At 39.9% G+C, this 19,206-nt stretch overlaps 1 protein-coding gene across 1 annotated transcript in view; it reads left to right on the forward strand.

The window, feature by feature from the left end:
• The window catches only part of LOC139943976 (uncharacterized), a 33,861-nt gene extending 14,903 nt beyond the window's left edge, over positions 1 to 18,958 (forward strand). The window contains exons 3-6 of the mRNA XM_071940898.1: positions 6,962 to 10,417; positions 10,982 to 11,075; positions 13,692 to 13,741; positions 14,848 to 18,958. Coding sequence (XP_071796999.1) covers positions 7,037 to 10,417; positions 10,982 to 11,075; positions 13,692 to 13,741; positions 14,848 to 14,880 — 3,558 coding nt within the window. The 5' untranslated portion in view covers positions 6,962 to 7,036 and the 3' untranslated portion in view covers positions 14,881 to 18,958. The remainder of the gene's footprint in view (positions 1 to 6,961; positions 10,418 to 10,981; positions 11,076 to 13,691; positions 13,742 to 14,847) is intronic.
• The last annotated feature ends 248 nt before the right edge of the window (positions 18,959 to 19,206 follow it).

A 19,206-nucleotide genomic window follows, 5' to 3' on the forward strand; every position in this document is an offset into this window, starting at 1 on the left:
GCAACTAGTCTTTGAAAATAGTGCCTGGTTACAGCGCCCTCTCTTGACTTGAACCATGAACAGCAAACTACAAAACTTCCTTTCTTTTCCAAACTTCTGTTCTTACATTGTATTTGACGTTTTAAGACCGAGCTGTGTTATAAAACACTGACTGGCATAATTCGGTAACTAGGGAAATGGGTCCCTCTTCTGGTCACTCAAAGCCCCTCGGGGGAATAGACACGTACACTAGTAACCTCATTGCCAGTCAATATGTGTATTAGTACCGGTACAAAATACATTCACAATCTTGTACATTGTTGTATACCTACAACTATATACAACATTAACAATGTGAAGTTCAACAGTTCAATGGATAGACTTGGGGCAATGAAGTGTTTTATCATCAGCCTTCTATATGTACCTCTATGGTTTTATGGTTAACCCAGTGCACTGGTCCACATGTTCTTTGACAGCACACATCATCAATGAGTCAAGACATTTGTCCTGGGTGTATGGATTTCCTGCCAGTCTTTCGTCTAGCAATACCAGAATCTTGAGGATGTCACCAACCTTTCTGGTATGGGAATCCAATGTTACACTGTACATCGTTGTATTTGTAACAGTGACTGGTACATGTACATGTAAGCCTAATATGTTCTGTATGCAGTCCTTCAATTATTCAAGGCCATTTAAAAAAAATCATTTTGCCCATAAATCAGCGTTATGTTGTTGTTAAATTTGCCCTCAGCAAGGTCAGCAAAATAATAATTAAAGTCGTGAAAATTTTATGAATGCCTGCCATTGTAGGCAAGCCCTTGCACTACTATTTTTTTCAATCTGACCAATTATCAAGCAGGCCTACATTTTGACCCGGACCTTTGTTGACTAGTAAAAGAGAATCAATTGTGGCCATTCCATTTAAATATGACCCAATTAGAACATGAACATTTATAAAAGTCCTTGACTCATATTAAAAATAAAAATAAAAAATAGGAACAAAAATTAAAAATTGTGCTTATTTTCCCATATTTATCGGAAATATTCTGTAAACAGCAAGGATGGGTAAAACATGCAGACTACATGTATACACCCAGATTCTGGCTAAAGCCCAACGCGCACAGTAGTACCTCCCCGCATCAACATTACATGTTAGAAATCAATTTGTTAATAATATGCAAGTGTTGGCCAGGGTTGGTTGGAAGGATGGTCAAATCAAATCAGTTGCTGGACTGTCTCATGTATGGCTTTCTATGGAAACACTCCGACTGAATCAACAAAGCTTGATATTACAGATGGTGTACAATTGTCCATTACTGTATTGTACATGTAAGTCACGGGTCTCTCCTTGGTGGATCATCATGTGGAGGGAGAAGGTTCATTATTATATTTGGTGGTATTTTAATTTCTGGTTCAGTAAATAATTTGAGCTACATGTACATTACAAACCCTGCAGGCTCTGATTTTATTTTTCACAGAATTCGGGAAAGTGCTGAGTATACTACAGTGCTAACTCGCATCAGTGTACAATGTATTATATGGGTAAACCAAAATGAATATTCTTTATCCTACAAATACGTATAATATGTAAATTTAACATCTATTTTAGCACTGCAGTCTTGTTGTTTTTTTTCTCCCAACTTCAAGCCTCGATAAAGCTCATTTGTATGCAGAAATTCCTAAAGCGCTAAGAAAACTTTATCTGTTACTCATTAATTAATTCATTTACACAGCTTTTTATTTTCTCCGACACGCTTGTCCTGTACCGGGAACATTTGTGTTCATTGAAATTATAATGAAAAGATATTACTTAGTGAGTGGATGGAAGTCTCATAAAAGCATTTCATTTGTCCTTTGGAGACAACAACACAAGAATGACACAGACAGCTGCAACAACTTACACCAAAACAAATAATGTGTAAACAATATGCAGGCATAAAAGCTTTTAAAAAATAAAGAAAACCAGTGACTGTGAGATGGATTATTAACCCTTAAAGATGATCTTTGGGTCCAAACATTAAAAAATAGATTTTTTTGAGTGAATGGTATTTCAAAGAGTATCACCTGCTCTAACGAAAAAGTTTAAATTTTACTTTTAATTGTCAGGAACCATGACAAAAATTTAAAACGTTTCTTATAAAACACATTATAAGAATTGGTCACGTGATATATTGTAGGGATCCCAACAAAAACTAATTTTGAGCACTTTATTTCACTGCTACTAATAATTGGCAGACTTTTTCGAGCAATGGCTCAAATGAAAGCTTGTAACTTTCTCGACCCCCATCAAAATACCTATTGAATTTTTAATCAAAATTTTGGGGTCAAATCGGCCAATAATCTGACATAGCATCTTTAAAATATTACCCTAACCCCACCACACAGTCTGTTGACCAAAGAATGCAAATGGTATCTGAAAATGCTTTAAATGTAGTCATGGGATCAGTCATGTATATAAACTTACATGTATAATTACAGCTGCAGTCTGGGTGTTGAGTTTATTTTTGGATGATATATATTTTATTAGTTAGAATGAAGAAGGATTCTGGAGTCACTCATAAAGTTAGTTCTACATGTAATGGTCTTTAAAGCCATTGTACACTTTCGGAACAGAACAAAAATAAAAGTTCACAGATTTACAAATAACTTACAGGGTTTACAGAAGGTAATGGTAAAAGACTTCTCTTGAAATATTATTCCATGAAATGCTTTACCTTTTCAGAAAACATTAAAACAATTATCAATTCTCGGCATCGACGAAACGTGCGGAAACAAGGGTGGGTTTTCCCGTTATTTTCTCCCGACTCCGATGACCGATTGAGCCTAAATTTTCACAGGTTTGTTATTTTCTATAAGTGTGGGCCTTGGACAACACTGTTTACCGAAAGTGTCCACTGGCTTTAAAGGCAGTGGACACTATTGGTAATTACTCAAAATAATTATTAGCATAAAACCTTACTTGCTAACAATGGGGAGAGGTTGATAACGATAGTATAAAACATTGTGAGGAAAGGCACCCTCTGAAGTAATTTTCCACAAATTTGATTTTGAGACCTCAGAATAAGATTTTGAGGTCTCAAAATCAACCATCTGAAAGCCCCAACTTCGTGTGACAAGGTTGTATTTTTCCCATTATTATCTCGCAACTTCCATGACCAATTGAGCTCAAATTTTCACAGGTTTGTTATTTTATGCAATATTGAGATACACCAAGTGAGAAGACAGGCCTTTGACAATTACCAATAGTGTCAAGTGTCCTTAAACAATAAAAATTAACTTTCAACGTTAGCAGAACTAGAGTCTTTAAGTACATGGGATGTACGTTCCATACTGAATGTATAATTACAGATGTGGGGTCATCGTTTGGTTTTTGTCATTGAATGCTGACTTTCAGCCAAAATTTTCAAGAAAGATACAATAAAAGTCACCTGTGAAAGTTTGTCAATATAAAAAGGGGCAATCGTAAACGTATAATAATAAATACGTAGTCCATGTAGTAGTATCTCGTTGAATTGCAGTTCCTTACTTTTTAACCTGACCCTAACCGGAACCTCTTCATCAGGGTTTGGGTGTAATAAGGAATGATCGAGTGCCGTTTGGGACATATATAATTACCATTCTGCCTGGAAATGTTGAAGAACTGGGAAGGTCATTAGTATTCGGATGTCTCCTAAAATATCTTTACATGTGCAGTTCCTTTTTATTTTGCGTCTTCCTGAGAGTCTGTCGGGTTGGCATAGTGGTAACTTTCCTTGCCTTCCACCTCTGGGACCTCCGGTCGAATCCCTCAGGGGGCTTGATTGGTTTGGGTTTTCAGTCCCAACCTGATGGCATGGGTTTTGCCCTAGAATAATTCTTGGTTTTTTTTCCCACATCTACTAAAACTTTAGTATAGAGTTTGCTTTTACAAACATCAATGTATTGGTAAAACAAAATAATATTCTCTATCCTCGATTCAATTTTCAAATCTATTGAACATAAAAAAACAAAAAACAAAAAAACAATTAATTATTGATGTAAATTAATCAAAATAAAAAGTTGTACATATGGCTACAGTACATGAGATATTTTCGTATACTTTTAATTTCTTTTTACTAATACTATCCTGCTCAAATAATTTATGTACAGTACAGGAAATGTACATTGCAATTGTGTAATCTAAATTTGCCAAACTGTAATCCATTCAATAATTCCCTCTCAGATTTCTGTGGCGATGAAGATAAACCATGGCACATGTGAAAACAAAATTATGAAATTATTATTTGGACGCAATCATTCACAACCACAAGGGTCTCTGGCCTGCAGGCTATACACCATATGTCCCCTGGGGGCATTAGCCCTTTGTACTCCATACAATAATAGTATTTACTCTACAGTAGTGTGCTCAAGAGCAAGCCTAGTGTATTGCAGTCCTTTTCAGCGAACGTCAGTGAGATTTTGACTGGCGAGAAACTTATAAATACCCTGTACAATACACTGTACAATAAAACTGTAGTGGTTGTGAATCATGTTTTAAAACTAGGTCTTTGTTGCTGATGTGCTAGTGTGAAATCATAACAAGAGATACACAAACACATTGTGCTGGGAGCTACATGCAGTGCTTTGGATTATTACAGCGTCGTTTGATTGCAAATTACATGTCTGATTATGTGTGTACATGTAAATGTAGGTTGGGAATGTACTGAACATATTGTTAAGTTGTAAATTCAAGTTACATAGTAACATGCAGCAGGCGTTTAACTTGTAAGGACATTCCTTAGATGGAAGGTATGATGTGTTGCATTATTGTTCATGAAGGAAAGCAAATAATTGTTCAAAGGATTTTTTATTTATATTCAATCCAATGTTTGTGTAAACTTGATGTAAATCTTGTTAGGGCTAAAAATTTACACTGAACCAACGGCCTGAGGCCAGTCATTTTATTCTGAGGTCAGCCATTTAAAGCCCGAGTCCAGACATTTTAGCCTCGGGCCAGTAAACCCCAAGACCAAGGACATGTAGTCCAGCAATATTATGTTTTACAATTAGGCCAAAATGTTGACTTTGAGTCTGATAAAAATATCTTTCAGTTCTGTTGAGTATCGAATATGTACCTTTTATTGCTTAACTGAAAAGACAAATGACATACAATGATACATTTTCAGGATACAAATAGAATAGAATAATGTTTTATTGTCACTTGTAAAAAAACAAATATTAGTACAGTGAAATTCGTTTTGGATTTGCGTGTCTAAAAATATTATGTTATATACAAATACACTAAAAATTAACCACTTACAAAAATACATGGAAATATAATATTAACAACTCTGAAATGAGAATGTAATTCTTGTGAATGTGAATGTGACCCAAAGAGACGGCTTTGTTAACTATTTCTCAAAGATTTTGTGACATGTAGTGTACATGTGTCACATGAGTGTAAATATTTTCTTAGTGCTTCTTGAAGTCAAACCAGTTCAGAAGTAAAACTGTACTAATCTGTCCATGTTCGCATCATCAGATCTGACAATCTTTCTGATTATGGAAACTATTTCCCCCTGTTAATGTTGATTCTAATTATATAACTACAAAATAATGTTGTACAAAATCTTCCTGATTGCAAAACGGCAGCTCTTCTTTTAACATGCTTTAAAGGTGTTCGTATCTGACTTTTCAATGTTGGCAGGTAGACCTGAGTGGTAAAGCAGTTGTCATGAAATAACAAGAAACGATACCCAATTTCATAGAGCTGCTTTAAAAGCAGTCAAATTATGCAAAACAATTGTCTGCTAAGTAGAAATTAGCAGAATAACAGTCACAGATTGTACATGTGACATGGTAGTTTGGCTGGTAACCTTATTCTAGTAAGCATAATTCTGTTGTGCTTAGCTGCCTTTTGTGTTTAAAAGCAGCTCTATGAAATTGGGCCGAGGCATTACAAAGTTAGACCCAGGCAGTTGAGACTCCACGGAGGTAGAAATCTAGTCCCAATGACAATGTACAAGCAGCCTACTGAGATGGGGTTTGACAGACAAAGCTGTTGGCACCCTTATAGATGACATTGAAACTCACATACCATAGGTTTAATGTTATGACCTTGTGGTATTATTAACTTGGCTGGTATTTCACCCGCTTTGGGAGATGACTTGGGATTCCTACATATTGCATGGGAAGCCAGGGAAGGGCAATGCTGGTTTAGTTTTTCTTTGAATACTGCTGATATTTTCCTGCTGTTTTGAGAGAAAGAGTACTTTACAGTCTTGTGGATCAATAAGGATTGTGTAGTTTGTTTATCTTGTAGTCGTTTTTAAAGATGTAACAATTTTCTCTGAGTCATTCCAAAAATGTTGTAAGTATCTCTATTTTGTAAAAATGTATAGTGTCTTGATTTTGCAAACATACAACCATGGCAACATTTTGACAGTTCAAGCTCACATGGAACGGAAGTAAAGTGCTATTTTAGGAAACGTTTTTGCACTGACACAACATGATTTACTCTTACTGCTGCTTTGCAGTCTTAGAATTACATGGCGGCCATGGCTTCTGTTGCCCAGGTGGCACTTTACTCTTTTGTAATGGACTCTAAGACTTGAATATGGAGGCCACGGAGGCCGGTACATAAGGCCTCTGTTGCCCTGGTCTTGGCCTTGGTGTCCTTCAAAAGTTTTGCATATGTACACTGTAGTCTATAAGTTTTTCCCATGGAAGTGCCCTTTGGCAAAACAAAAATGGCCTTGCCCTCTCATAAATAAAATCCCAAGCTTGCATTGAGCAAAATGTATATGTAGGACACTGTAAGATATTCATAACCAGATTATTTTTTATCTTGGTGAGACTTAACGCTATTGGATTTTACTGGCAGAGAACATTATTTTTACCAGTCCTCAGGTGTTTTCAACCAGCATTTAATTCTAATGACGCAGTTGTGCTATTTAGCCAGATACAATTTTCTCAAATTCAATTATTGCAGTTGGTAATTTTTGTCTTTGTTTGTTGTCCACAGGTCTGTCCACGTGTGTGATGGGACTTAAGACTTGAAGTACCACCGCCTGATACAAGTAGACCTTCCTCATCCATTATGGAGCATCCACCAGCAGGAAGTAACCATCTCACCTCGCCCCCTTACGCCCAGCCGTACCATCCAGTCCAGCAGCCATACGGGCGAGGAGAACAAGAGTACAGTGGGTACCAGCAGAAAGTAAGCGACCCGTATTATAGTTCTCAGCGTTCCAGCTCAACCACCCCGATCTACCCAACGCCACTACCAGCACTCATCGAACCCGGTCAGAATTTCGCCTCTGGGAGTCAGGATGGACCTAAGCTGAGTGGACAGCAGTTTGGAATGACCAGTCCGGCGTACGGCCGAGGGAGCACCGAGATGGGTCCGATGATGAGGGCCTTGACAGAGGACGATATGTTCATGCCACAACCCCCTGAATATCGCTCCCCAATGCAAAGTGTTAGCACATCGTATGGACAGACCATGGGTTATACATCTCCCGATGGATCAAGAGGGGCGTATGGCTCTGGACAATACCCAAGCCCGTTCAGTCCTGGCCACAGTCCCAGGACGTCTCAGATCTACCCGATGCGCGGTCATCCCATGTCACCTCATGATAGTAGCTTTGCGTCAAGTGCATCGCAATTTCACCGACAGACTAGCCAAAGTCCACACATGAACATGGTAAGCCCGACCGGTCAGAACTCTGTGTTTAATAGGGCATCGGGTGTAACAGCGCCCTCGCCTGTTGGAATGCAGGGTCAGAGTATGTACTCGCACAGTCCAGGTTCGTCGCAGGGTGGGCGAAGCAACTCCCATTTTCCATTTTGTACCTCGCCCGGGAGCCAGCATACTTCTCCGCTACCTTCCCCCAGCAGTCTTCGCTCTCCGGGGGTCACCCACAGCCCGCACAACCTCGCGACCACCCCACCGGGTCCATTCAATAATCCGTCCAATCCTAGCCCAGTAAACGTACCGCGACCAATCAAATCCCCTGTGGCAGCATTCCAAACTCCGGCTGCAGTCACTCAGTCGGGGCATCCCCTCATGTCCAAAGTAAGACCCGTCGACAACGGTGACAAAAGCTTTGGCGGAACCCCCTATGTAGAACTTGTGCACACGAGAAACGACTTGCAAAACAAGAGTCACGCTACAACCAGAGAGGGATCCCCGGACAACCCTTATCCAAAGAAAAAGGAAGATAAATGCAGCAGTGGATCCTTGCCAAAGCTTGAGGAGATGGTTGCATTCCTCGGGGAGTCGACAACCAAGGGTATCTTAACTCCCAAAGATAACGGGACACCAGATGAAAACAGTGATGGTGTGTCAAAGGATAAAAACACTGAAGTGAACAGACATTCTGAGGGTGTGAAATCAAACGGGGAGAGGCATCCCCCAAGTGGCATGGTCCACACCGGGAGTGTCGAGTCTGCGCAGAGACAAGACATCTCAGATGCCAAACAAGAAATTATCATCCAAGAAACCAACAGGTGCTCTCGTGGTAATGGAAGCCCTTCCCCTGGTGATCATAAATTCACCAAAGGGGATATGAGAGGTGGCAGTCCGATTACGCACAGGGCTAACGGAGATGTCAGCGACAGAAATCTGAGCATGACGCGGCACAGAGAGAGGTCCCCTAAAGGAGGACACAGCAAACAGAATGCTTTCCGCAATCAGAACGGACCAGTGAATGATTCTATCTGTCCAACACTGGCCATGAACAGTTCCTTGGACTCCATGGGCAGAAGGACCCAATCGCCACAGAGTCTAAAAGTCGGGAATGACATACTACAGGTTGATAAGAACTCAATGAGTGTCAACAACCAGCTCAAGCGGAAGTTTTCAGAATCACGGAACGATATTTACCACAACAATGCCTTTTCTGATTATCCAAGGAATGGCGGGCAAAGTGTCACTGCTTATCCGCTAACATACACGCCTACCAATGGTAATGGTAAGGATCAGTATCGGCCAAATAGTCCAAGAGGCTCAAAGTCCCCCGGCAGGAAAAGCAAGGAGGACTTTGGTGAGGGCAATTCCCGTAAAGTACTAAAAACCTACAGTGGCAAGAAGAAACGGACAAGTGTTGACAAGCAGGGGAATGCCATTGTCTTACCGAGTCCACTGCTTCCATTGTCGATGACGGACCCACCCAAACCAAAGGAGGAGAAGCAGAGCGACCCTGAAGAGCCTGTCCTGAATGACCAGACCAAGGACACTCCGGTTGAAAGTCCTCAAACGTCAACGACAGAGACGACAACTGCATCCCGAAGTGTCACACCATCCTTCCAGAATCCAATGACCACTCCCTCCAGTCAGCGATCCACCCCCGACAAACCAGTGACGCCGAACTCTCAAGATGCTAGACCCAGTACCCCAGTCAGTCAGATCACAACGGAAGAGCCGACCACGCCAAACTCTAGCAGCAAGAAACGGGGTAGACCAGTCGGTAGCAAAAACAGACCTAAGAAAGAAGGTGAAGTTTCTAAACCAAGAAAGAAACCGGTCAAAAAGACATTTGAGCTAAGCTTAGATGAAAAAGATGAACTCGGAAAATTCAAACATGTCAAACAATTAGTGAAAACCAGAAACGCTGACTCCCCTCAGCCATTAAAAGCAGCAATTCGTGGCCCAGTCCTAAGATTTTCAGGCACTCGTAGTGATCCGATCTCCAGTAAAGTTGTGAACAATCCTGATGCATTAGCAGCGACCGCAAATGCACCTGTTAAAAAGCGCGGACAGAAAGCAAGTAAAGTGACGGGTAAAAGCAGCAATGTTGTCAGCCGTGCTCCACTCGGGCCTGCCACAAAACACTCCTCCTCAGTGAACAATCCAGGTGGGCCATGGTTGTGTGTACTGTGCGGGAAGCCTGCCAACCACGACTCCCTGGGGGACCTGTATGGCCCCTACTACCCCCCTGGCTATCAAATCCCTGCCCCAACCCCAAACCCACAGAGTACTACAGGAAAAGCCAAAAGTGCTGTCGCTGCGGCCGCAACCAAGAAGCAGCTTCAGCAAGCCAGATCTCGCCAGAAGGGCAAGTTAAAAGCCACATCTCCACCGCCACAAGCTACCCTGACGACTAAGGCCACCAGAGGGAAAGCTTCCTGCGTTAACGCCAATGCAAGAACTCATAAATATTCGACCGATGCTGAGTATCTCATGTTATTAGATCAGCCGACTACTTCCTCGGGGAGAGTGTCCAAAACGCCGAAGAGGATGACGCTTGAAATTCAGAAGCTACGAATAACCCCAAAGAGTGGAGGAGGAAGGAAGAGGAAGACAAGTGAGCATGAAGATAGGGGGAAAAGAAAGACAATTGAGCTTGCAGATAGGGGACTGTGTGACCCAAATGAGTACTGGGTACATGAGGATTGTGTTATATGGACACAAGGGGTGTATGTGGTTGGAGGGACGTTATACGGTCTGGCTGAAGCAACCAAAGCTACACAATCAGTGGTGAGTCTCATATCTTCAATAATTGGACAGTTCTTGTTTATTTTTTTTTCCAGAAGTAATTTCTAGTGCCTATCACACACTAGTGAAAGGGTAAACCCCTAAATAGTTTTCTCTACCAATCTAAAGGACAGATGACAAGTTGATGCCGCTGTGTGGTTGCAGTTTTACTTCAATCTGTTCATTTATCGGAAGTACAAGTACAAGTATTTAGGTCCATGACATTATGTCAAATCAATGTGTCCCTAAATTTCAAACAAAATTGATCAAAGTTTCTATGCCAGTGATTTGAAATCATGAGAAACTTTGATAAATTGATAATTTGATCAATTTGGTTTGAAATTTAGGGACACATCGATAGACCCCTTACATAACCCCGAAACAATGCCAGTATGCATTAATGCTAGTGTGTCCTTTACCAAGGAGAAAATGCCTTGGTGCCCTTGCCCTTTCAAAAACGAAGCATACAGGCCTTAGTGCATGACCCCTCTCTACCCTACCCCCAATTTCCTTTGCTGACTTGTTGGTTTCTCATGTACTGTTTGTGATCCATCTTAAATATCTTAGGAGTGTGTGGAGTGCAAGGACAAGGGTGCATCTCTGGGCTGTTTAAGCAAAGGCTGTAAGAAGACCTATCATTACGTCTGTGCTGTACAAGCTGGTAAGTAGTTATCACTTTCCACTTAATTTTCTAACCTACATTTTTTTGTAAATGTTGGGTATTTTTATTTATTTATGAGGAATCATTTTCTTTTGAAAATATCATAGTGAAACCCCGACTTGACAAAGGAAAGGCGACAAAGTTTCTCATAGTACGTTTTAAGTACAGGGATTCGTGTATTACGCCAATTTAATTAAGTATAACCAAAGTGGGGGTGGAAGGTCAAATAGTCTGGTCCAGTTTTGGTATGCATTTAAACCAGTGAACATTGGTAATACTGAACAAACATTTTGGATTTAAAAAAAAAATTAATTTTGTTGGTTAAATCTCAATGCTAGATTGATTCTTAACTAGGTCAGTGATTACTTTTTTCAAAAACAAAAAGGTTTTTCTCTCTCCAAATATAAAAACAAGTTTTCTCTCTTCAAATATTGGCGGAGTTAATTTTGCTTTAAATATTCCGAATTGGATTCCTCCTCCTTTGACTGACCTACATCTTGAAAGACAAATCAACCTGAGAGCCTTGCAGGAGGAAACAGTGGGTCATATAAGGGTCTTGACTCTAGGGAGGAAGGATGGATCTTGAGGGTATGGAGGAGGCAGGGGGATGGGGCGGGGGGAGGGGGTCTGGAGGGGGGCCAATAAGGTAAACAGCTGCAGGATGGAGTCAAGCAGGTCTCCATCATGTGATGAATCTAAAGGGTGTCGTAGCCTGTCAGTAAATACATTGACCTAGTTATTTTGTTTGATGGGTTTATTATAGGAGAGGCCCAGAATGGGGTCAATTTGTCTTTTTGATAATTTTTCTCTCATTGTCTCCCTGCTCACATGGTTGCATTGTACATGTACACACCGTTTTGTAAATTCCCAGTAAACAGTCAGTATTTTTCTGGAAAATACTGAATGTTGAGGCACCTCGAGAGTCACTGAGTGATATGAGCACTATAAGAAGCCACTATTTAATACATTTTGCCTACTTTCTGCTAAGCATGTATTAGTGGGATATATTAATTTTGGTTTTTACCCATACACCGATGTGTGTTAGCACTGTATACTCAGTACTTTCCCGAGTCCTGTGAAAAAATATCACAGGCATGTTACTCGGGTGGGGTTCGAACCCACGACCCTTGTAATTCTAGAGCAGTGTCTTACCATCTAGACTACCGAGGTTGCCCGGCAGCTAGAGGCAGTTCGAATCCTATGTTTTGGCAGCGGGTGCCGCAACGATATAATAGATGTTAAATTTGCATCGGGGATAAAGGATATAGATTATATGGTTCATGTGACACGGTACTTTGACTTGTAACCTTATTCGGGTAAGCACATTTTTGTTGTGCTAAGAAGTTTTTTTCATACCACATAGAGATGTTAAACACAAAAATGTGCTTAGTACAGTAAAAACTTGCTTACCAGAAATGGGTTACCAGCCAAAATACCATAAAAGGAACACAGAAATGGATCCTGGCTAAATTTTGTTCAATGAATAATTGTTTTTAGCAATGATTTATGCTACACAACTTTATACAATTTTGCACTGAACTACTTTATAAATTCCATCAACACAGTTCAAAAAGAGTAACTTTTAGTGAACGGCAGTTTTTATCCAGCAGTGAATGAGCCTTAATACACAGACACTTTTGATAAACACAAGTGGCAAAATCTCTGACACTCAACCTTCCCTTTAAAGGATTTGGGTACTTTTTTGAAACACACAATATAATGTCCACAGATTTACATTAAACTTACTCAGTTTGAAGGTAACGATGGTATAAATTCCCTTAAAATATTACTTGCTGGGGTGCTGTATTTCTTTTAGAAATGAGTAAAACGAGTCACAAAAATAAGTTCAGCATGTAAAAACGTTTTAACCAGTTATGGTAAAAATACTGCGGCTAAAATAATTTTTGTGACATTATTTTACTCATATCTCAAAAATTACAGCACCTCATCATTCTCTTCAAACTGTATGAGTTTGATGTAAATCTGTGGACATTGTGTTTTGTGTTACAAACTGTACCCAGACCCTTTAAACTTGGAAGACAGATATAGTTTGTCTTTTTATAGACTACAAATGTGCAGTAAGAGAAGAGGCTGGCCGAGTCACCATAGAGGTTACAAAACCGTTTCCTGTTCCATGTCCGATCTTCCTTAGTCACTCTCTAACAAAGAAATTTGGTTTCCATAACATCATTATTGAATTTAATAGGTGAGGGTGCTCTCAAACATATTTGTATCACTTCCGGGGGGTATATTCATTCATACCCAAAACAGTTATTAAAGACTGGAACACTCCGCATCTAAAGCAACTTAAAACTACAGCGCAACAAAAGTGGCAGAGGTCGATTAAAACTGTGCAGGACGAATCATGTGTACCCCCGAAAGTTATAAAAATACTATTGAGAACCCTCACGAGGTCAAAAAATATGGCTCATTTAAGAACAAAATTAATAAGAGCTTAGCAGATATTTTTGTTTAGCATAAATAAGCGGGGCAACCAGTCAATCTCTGAACAATTTTGTTCAGATTTTTACTGGTATTATTTGAAACTTGCTCAGTTCCTACGCTTTTCTGTTCAGCACTATTCACGGAGCTAACACTTATGTTCTCTCTTTTCAGATTGCCAACTACAAGTAGACAACTACTCAATGATATGTCCGCAGCATAAGGTAAAATGCGTTTATAGATGGTAAAAACAAAGTATTTACATTTGTGTGCCCTAAAAATTGACCATAGTTGGTTAGGTTTATTCTATACACTCCTTCCCCAGCTGTCGATTTCACAAAACTTTTCCTTAGTTAGGATTAATTATGAGACTTAGGACGAGTTCAGTTCCCTATCCGAAGACGTAGGACGCATTTAACCCATCATAAGTTAGGACGGGTTACTCATCATAACTCGAGATTAATCCTAGCGTTTCGTGAAATCGGCTGCTGTACCATTATTCGACATTAGCAACAACCAAACCTTGGCCCAATTTAATGGCTCTGCTTACTGCTGAATTCTGCGCTTACAGTCGACATTCTCCGTTTACCTTAAAAGCGCCAAATTTCTGGCTTAGCTGTGTGAGCGAAGAATGCCTAGTATCGTTTAGTATTCACGCGTTCAAGAAAAAATTCCATGCCAACCTGTGAAATACGCTTGACGTTAGCAAAGAATTCCCTGCTTCCGTAAGCACTGACTCTTTGCTTATGGTAAAAAAATCCAGGATATTGGGCCCGGATGATAAGAGTTGAGTAAACCTATGTTTTTTCCTAGAACCACACAATTCCCCTACTTATAAAAGAGATTAATGGATCTATGACCATGACCATTAACAGATCTATACCACCTTGACCTTGATCACTTTGGCTGTGGTACCCAGTCCAACAGAGTCACTCAAAATCTGTCATTGGATTCTGATGGTTAGTAGGTCAATCCTAACTTCCTAAAGCCAACCCCCCCCCCCCCCACCAAGTTTTGCATTTGGGTTCTTCAAACATGCGGGGACACAACCCAGGGGGAGGTACACCTGTAGGTCTATACCCTTTTGGTTGTTTTTGTTTTTAGGCTTTTATATTTGTTGTTCTGAAATTCTGCTTTCATGTTTTTGTGTCTATACCAAAAGTGGATCTTTGTGCATACTTTTCAATAATAATAATATTTTTGATTTATATAGCACTTAATAAATTTGGAATCGTGAAGACTGATACTGTATTGTTTTCAAGAATTGCCCTCAAGGTTTTCAATATTGTCTTTTTTTTTAATTCACACTCTTGTTTCCCTTTATTTTCAGGACAAAGTTGTGAAAATGAAGGACTTGACGTGATACACAGTGACCAGAGGATAAAACTTTGTACAGTATTTCAACGCGTTGACCTGGTGCCAAGCTCGGAGTTGATGATGTCTGCCAGAGACTTGAACCTTTAACCTTTAACCTTTCGCTGACCTCCAGGCTGTAAGAGTTGACCTTGATGTGGGGTCAGTTACTGTTGGCCCACCCTGCGGGGTCAGTAAGCTGTATTTAAGAACAGGATATCCTTTTTCACTGGTACTCTGTCGTGATGGGCTTCAATGCATTGAGTTTGGGAAGTGGTCCCTACTGATAGCCTTGTTCATAAAACTTGTAAAAAAAGTTGTTTAATGTCTTCATTTTTTCAAACAGTGTTTCATGAAAAGTTTTAAAAAGAAAAAATGATTTGTCACATTTAATCTATTCTAGATCTGTGAATAACTGTTAGCTTTCCTGTGTGTGTGGTTATGGTTTTTTTTACGTTTTATTTTATATTTATTTTGTTGCTGGTAGAGTCAGTCATAGCAGAGTACATTTTAGCAGCAGACTTTCTGAGGTGTGATTTGATTTAGTGCCAACAGCAAGCAATGCCCAGGTTGCATTTCATTTCCAATTTCAACACAAAGTACCTGATGACTGATCTGACCTTAATGGTTTGAGGAGTCAACGATTCACAACAATTTTTTCTATAAAAAATGTAGTGAACCTTGTGAACACACATCTTGAAAAGTCTAACAACTTAAGCCAGGTTCAAGCGAGGGACTTAAATCGACCATTGAGCGATTTTGCCTGGTACCCAGGGTATTGCATGCGTAGGTATCCATGGAATATTGACTAGTGGTTGACAAATGGTCGCCGCTTGAACTTGGCCATTGTTGAAGATTTTATTATTGACAATTTGTTTTCCCCCTGAAGTTATTTCTTGTTATTTTGTGTTAACTTCCATTGTTGTTGCATTTACATGCATGTTTACAAAAGCAACTTTCTTATGCCAGCCAAAGAAATGCAAGTATTTAAGCTGACCTCCTCCTCTTCCCTTCCAAAGGCAGTCAAATTATTCACTTAGAAAAAGACTGCCGCTGTAAAAACCCACCCGTGTACACTATGCGTAATGTGTGTAATCACATCACACGACACGACGCCCTATGCAGAGGCCTCCGCATGCGGATATAGTGGTACGAGTGCGGATGACTTGTGCACAGTAGTCCTATAGCGGGTGTTGGGCAATCTGACGGTGTATACGGGTGGGTCGTGCGGTGTGATTAAACACACTACGCACAGTGTATACGGGTGGGTTTACAACAGCGTCTTTTTCAGAGTAAATAATGCGACTGCCTTGAGCAAGGCTAGTTTTATAGAAGTATTTAAATTAGCTTCAAAATGTCTGTTTGAGCCTGTCGAAAGAAATTGCGCTGGATCAGATTCTGACAGATTCTGACTCTCTCTGCTTGTTGTGAATAAAAAAGATGCAACCAATGATTGATTTCAGATGGCAGGCCTACAATTTTATCTTACGAGGTGGCAAGGAAATGCAAAGAGCATTTTCATTTGAAAACCATAAACCTATGACAGAAAACCTTTTTTAGGGGCACAGTGGCCAAGACAAAGGCAATGTATATCGTTGCCTCTGTGCCTCCTCTGCGGATTTCATGTAATTTCAGGCCTCCAATGGTGAATCTACATGTACAAGCTAAATGGGACTTTCAAAGTATCAGATTTGTTTTCTTCATAAAAGATAACAATTGACAGAGATCGTGCAAGTTCCTTTTTTGAGCCCTTGCTTTACAAAATTTTCACCCTTCAAAAAATGCACCAGAATGTTGCAAATCAGACAGTTTGTTCAACTGGACCCTTGAGTACTGGTTCGGAAATCAGTAAGGCTTCATGTTTAAACAAAAAAAGGTTTTCTTTAAGTTCTGAAAGTTTACTGCCTATCGTAGTCAGGTTTAGATAGGTTTGGACTTTGCACAGAAAACTGTCCCTTGAAAAAACTGTGGCATCAGAGTGTTTTTTTATATTTCTTTTACAGTTAGAAACTTTCTTTTAGGTACTTGTAAGAAAAGAAAGAAGAAAAAAAAGAATACTTATAAATGAAGAGCGGTGTATATTTAATGATTGTTGTAAACAATAAGTGGTGTTTGTGGTTTTGTTTGTTGATGCAGATTATGTGTACGTGCCATAATATGTTTTACATGGTAGTGTACATAGGGGTAGAACACAGAGAGAGAAGTGCCATATTAACGGGGTATACTGTTTACCCGCATCGGGAGTTGAAGGCACCAATAGACCCTATGCATAATGCAGCGCACATACACGCGCATCGCCTGTCTGTCATTTCGGGTGTCAAAACGTGCACAAAAGGAAGTGACTCCCTCAAAGAGACAGAAATGCTTGATGCTTGACACCCAAAATGGAGGTCGCGTGTACAAGTAAGTTGCGCATTTTGCATAGGGTTTACATATTGGGGTGCTTTGAAATACCTTTACCCTTATCGGGAATTTAAGGTACCCATTGGGGTGTTTTTAGGTCCTGATAAGGAAAGTGTGGTATACATGTTTTATTGAAAGTAGGTTTTCTGGATCAGGACTCGTGGGTTTACCCCCATCGGGGGTACTAATACATTTATGTACCTCCACTGGTTCCTGATCAAAGCCCATTTATACAGCCCTCAGTCTGGAGTGACAGGTACCGATCAAGAAATTATTATACCTCAATCAAGAATGCTTCTCCAATAATCACTATCTTCCTCTATCCCCAAAATTTGGACAAAATGGTGTTTTAATTTTCGTTGATTATTGATAAGATCCACGAGAATTTTAGTGCTTTTTAAAATTCTGGTTGATGAGACTAAGGGCTTTTGTTGTCATTCATACATGTACTTATGTTTACATCTGCCTTGGCCCAATTTCATGAAGCCTGTAAGCATCCAAGTATGCTAAGCACAGACAAATGCTGCTTATCAGAAACTGGGTACCAGCCAAGATGCCATAAAGTTGACATTGTTGCAGCTGGTGCACCACTCAAGGATTTGTCAGCAAAGAAATTAACTAAATTGTTCATGTACCTTCCCTTTATCAATGCATCATTCTTTTGATGACTAGTTTAATTCACCCATATTCTTACTTCTGCAAAGCCAGCAAATGTTAAGTCTGGCTCTATCTATTTCCTACATGAAAAAAAAAAAACAAGTTTAAAAAGAAAGCCACCCTCATCCTCTTTAAAAAAAAGAGAGAAAAAGAAGGCCGATCAGGTGGTTTTATTTTATTTACTTGGCTTAATAAAGCTGACATAGAGATTGCCGTCACATAAACTGCCCCAACTGTTTTTTCTAATAGAAGTCAAAGTTCTACCTCATTGGATATTTGAAATACCTTGGGAGGCTTGAAGAAAGTGAAAGTTAAGATGCCAATTGTTTGTCATATCATCAATGTTTATAGTAGTCTTGGCCCAAGACGGTTGTAAATCGCTCTAGCGCGCCGCATTATTTAAGAGGGCACGCTGATATGGTTTGCAACTGAGTGCAGTACACTATCCACTATCCATCACTGACGTCTTGGGCCAAGACTATGTTTCATGAAGACTTTTGACTGAGATATTGTCAACAGGATTTCTTCTGACCTGGGAACAAGGCCCAATTTCATAGCTCTGCTAACCGCTGAATGCTGCGCTAAGGATCACCATTCTCCACTTGCACGACAAGCGCCAAAACTCTCCGCTAAACCAGTGTCAGCGACGAATCTTTGTTTACAGTAAGCAGAGCTATGAAGTTGGGCGCAGATGTCATTGGCCCCTATGGCCTTTCTGATTCAGTATCATTTATATTCTCATCAAGAGCAAAGGAGTCCAAACAGGATAAACTTGTAGACCCATTGGGGTTACTTGATATCAACCCTAGCTGGGTGTATGTAAAGAACTTTCTTTTATCACAATCATATAAGAATCAAAACATGTCTTTTATTTATGGAGTTACAAGCGAAGCTAAGGTGTTACTTAATCTTGTTTTATTGATGTTTTTTGTATGTTTATAATACAGTTAAATGCATTAAAACAATCTGTATTATGAAGAAAAAAAACAGTTTGCATTAAAGAGATATACAGAAGGTGAACTGTGTTGGACTATCTCAAGTGTTTGTCCCTAATTTATACAATGACTGCTCTATATTCGGACACCCCTATGTTCTAAAACCTCTGATGTATGATGTCATGGCCGAGTAATTTAGAGCATCCAACTCATGGTGGTTAAGTCATCCGTGTGTGGGTACGAATCCCTGTCATGACACTTGTGCTCTTGAGTAAGATGCTTTACCATAATTGCTTCTCTTCACCCAGGTGTATAAATGGGTGCCTGTGAGGGTAGAGGTT

The sequence above is a fragment of the Asterias amurensis genome, chromosome 11, assembly GCF_032118995.1.
Source record: "Asterias amurensis chromosome 11, ASM3211899v1".
In the NCBI taxonomy this organism is placed as follows: Eukaryota; Metazoa; Echinodermata; class Asteroidea; order Forcipulatida; family Asteriidae; genus Asterias; species Asterias amurensis.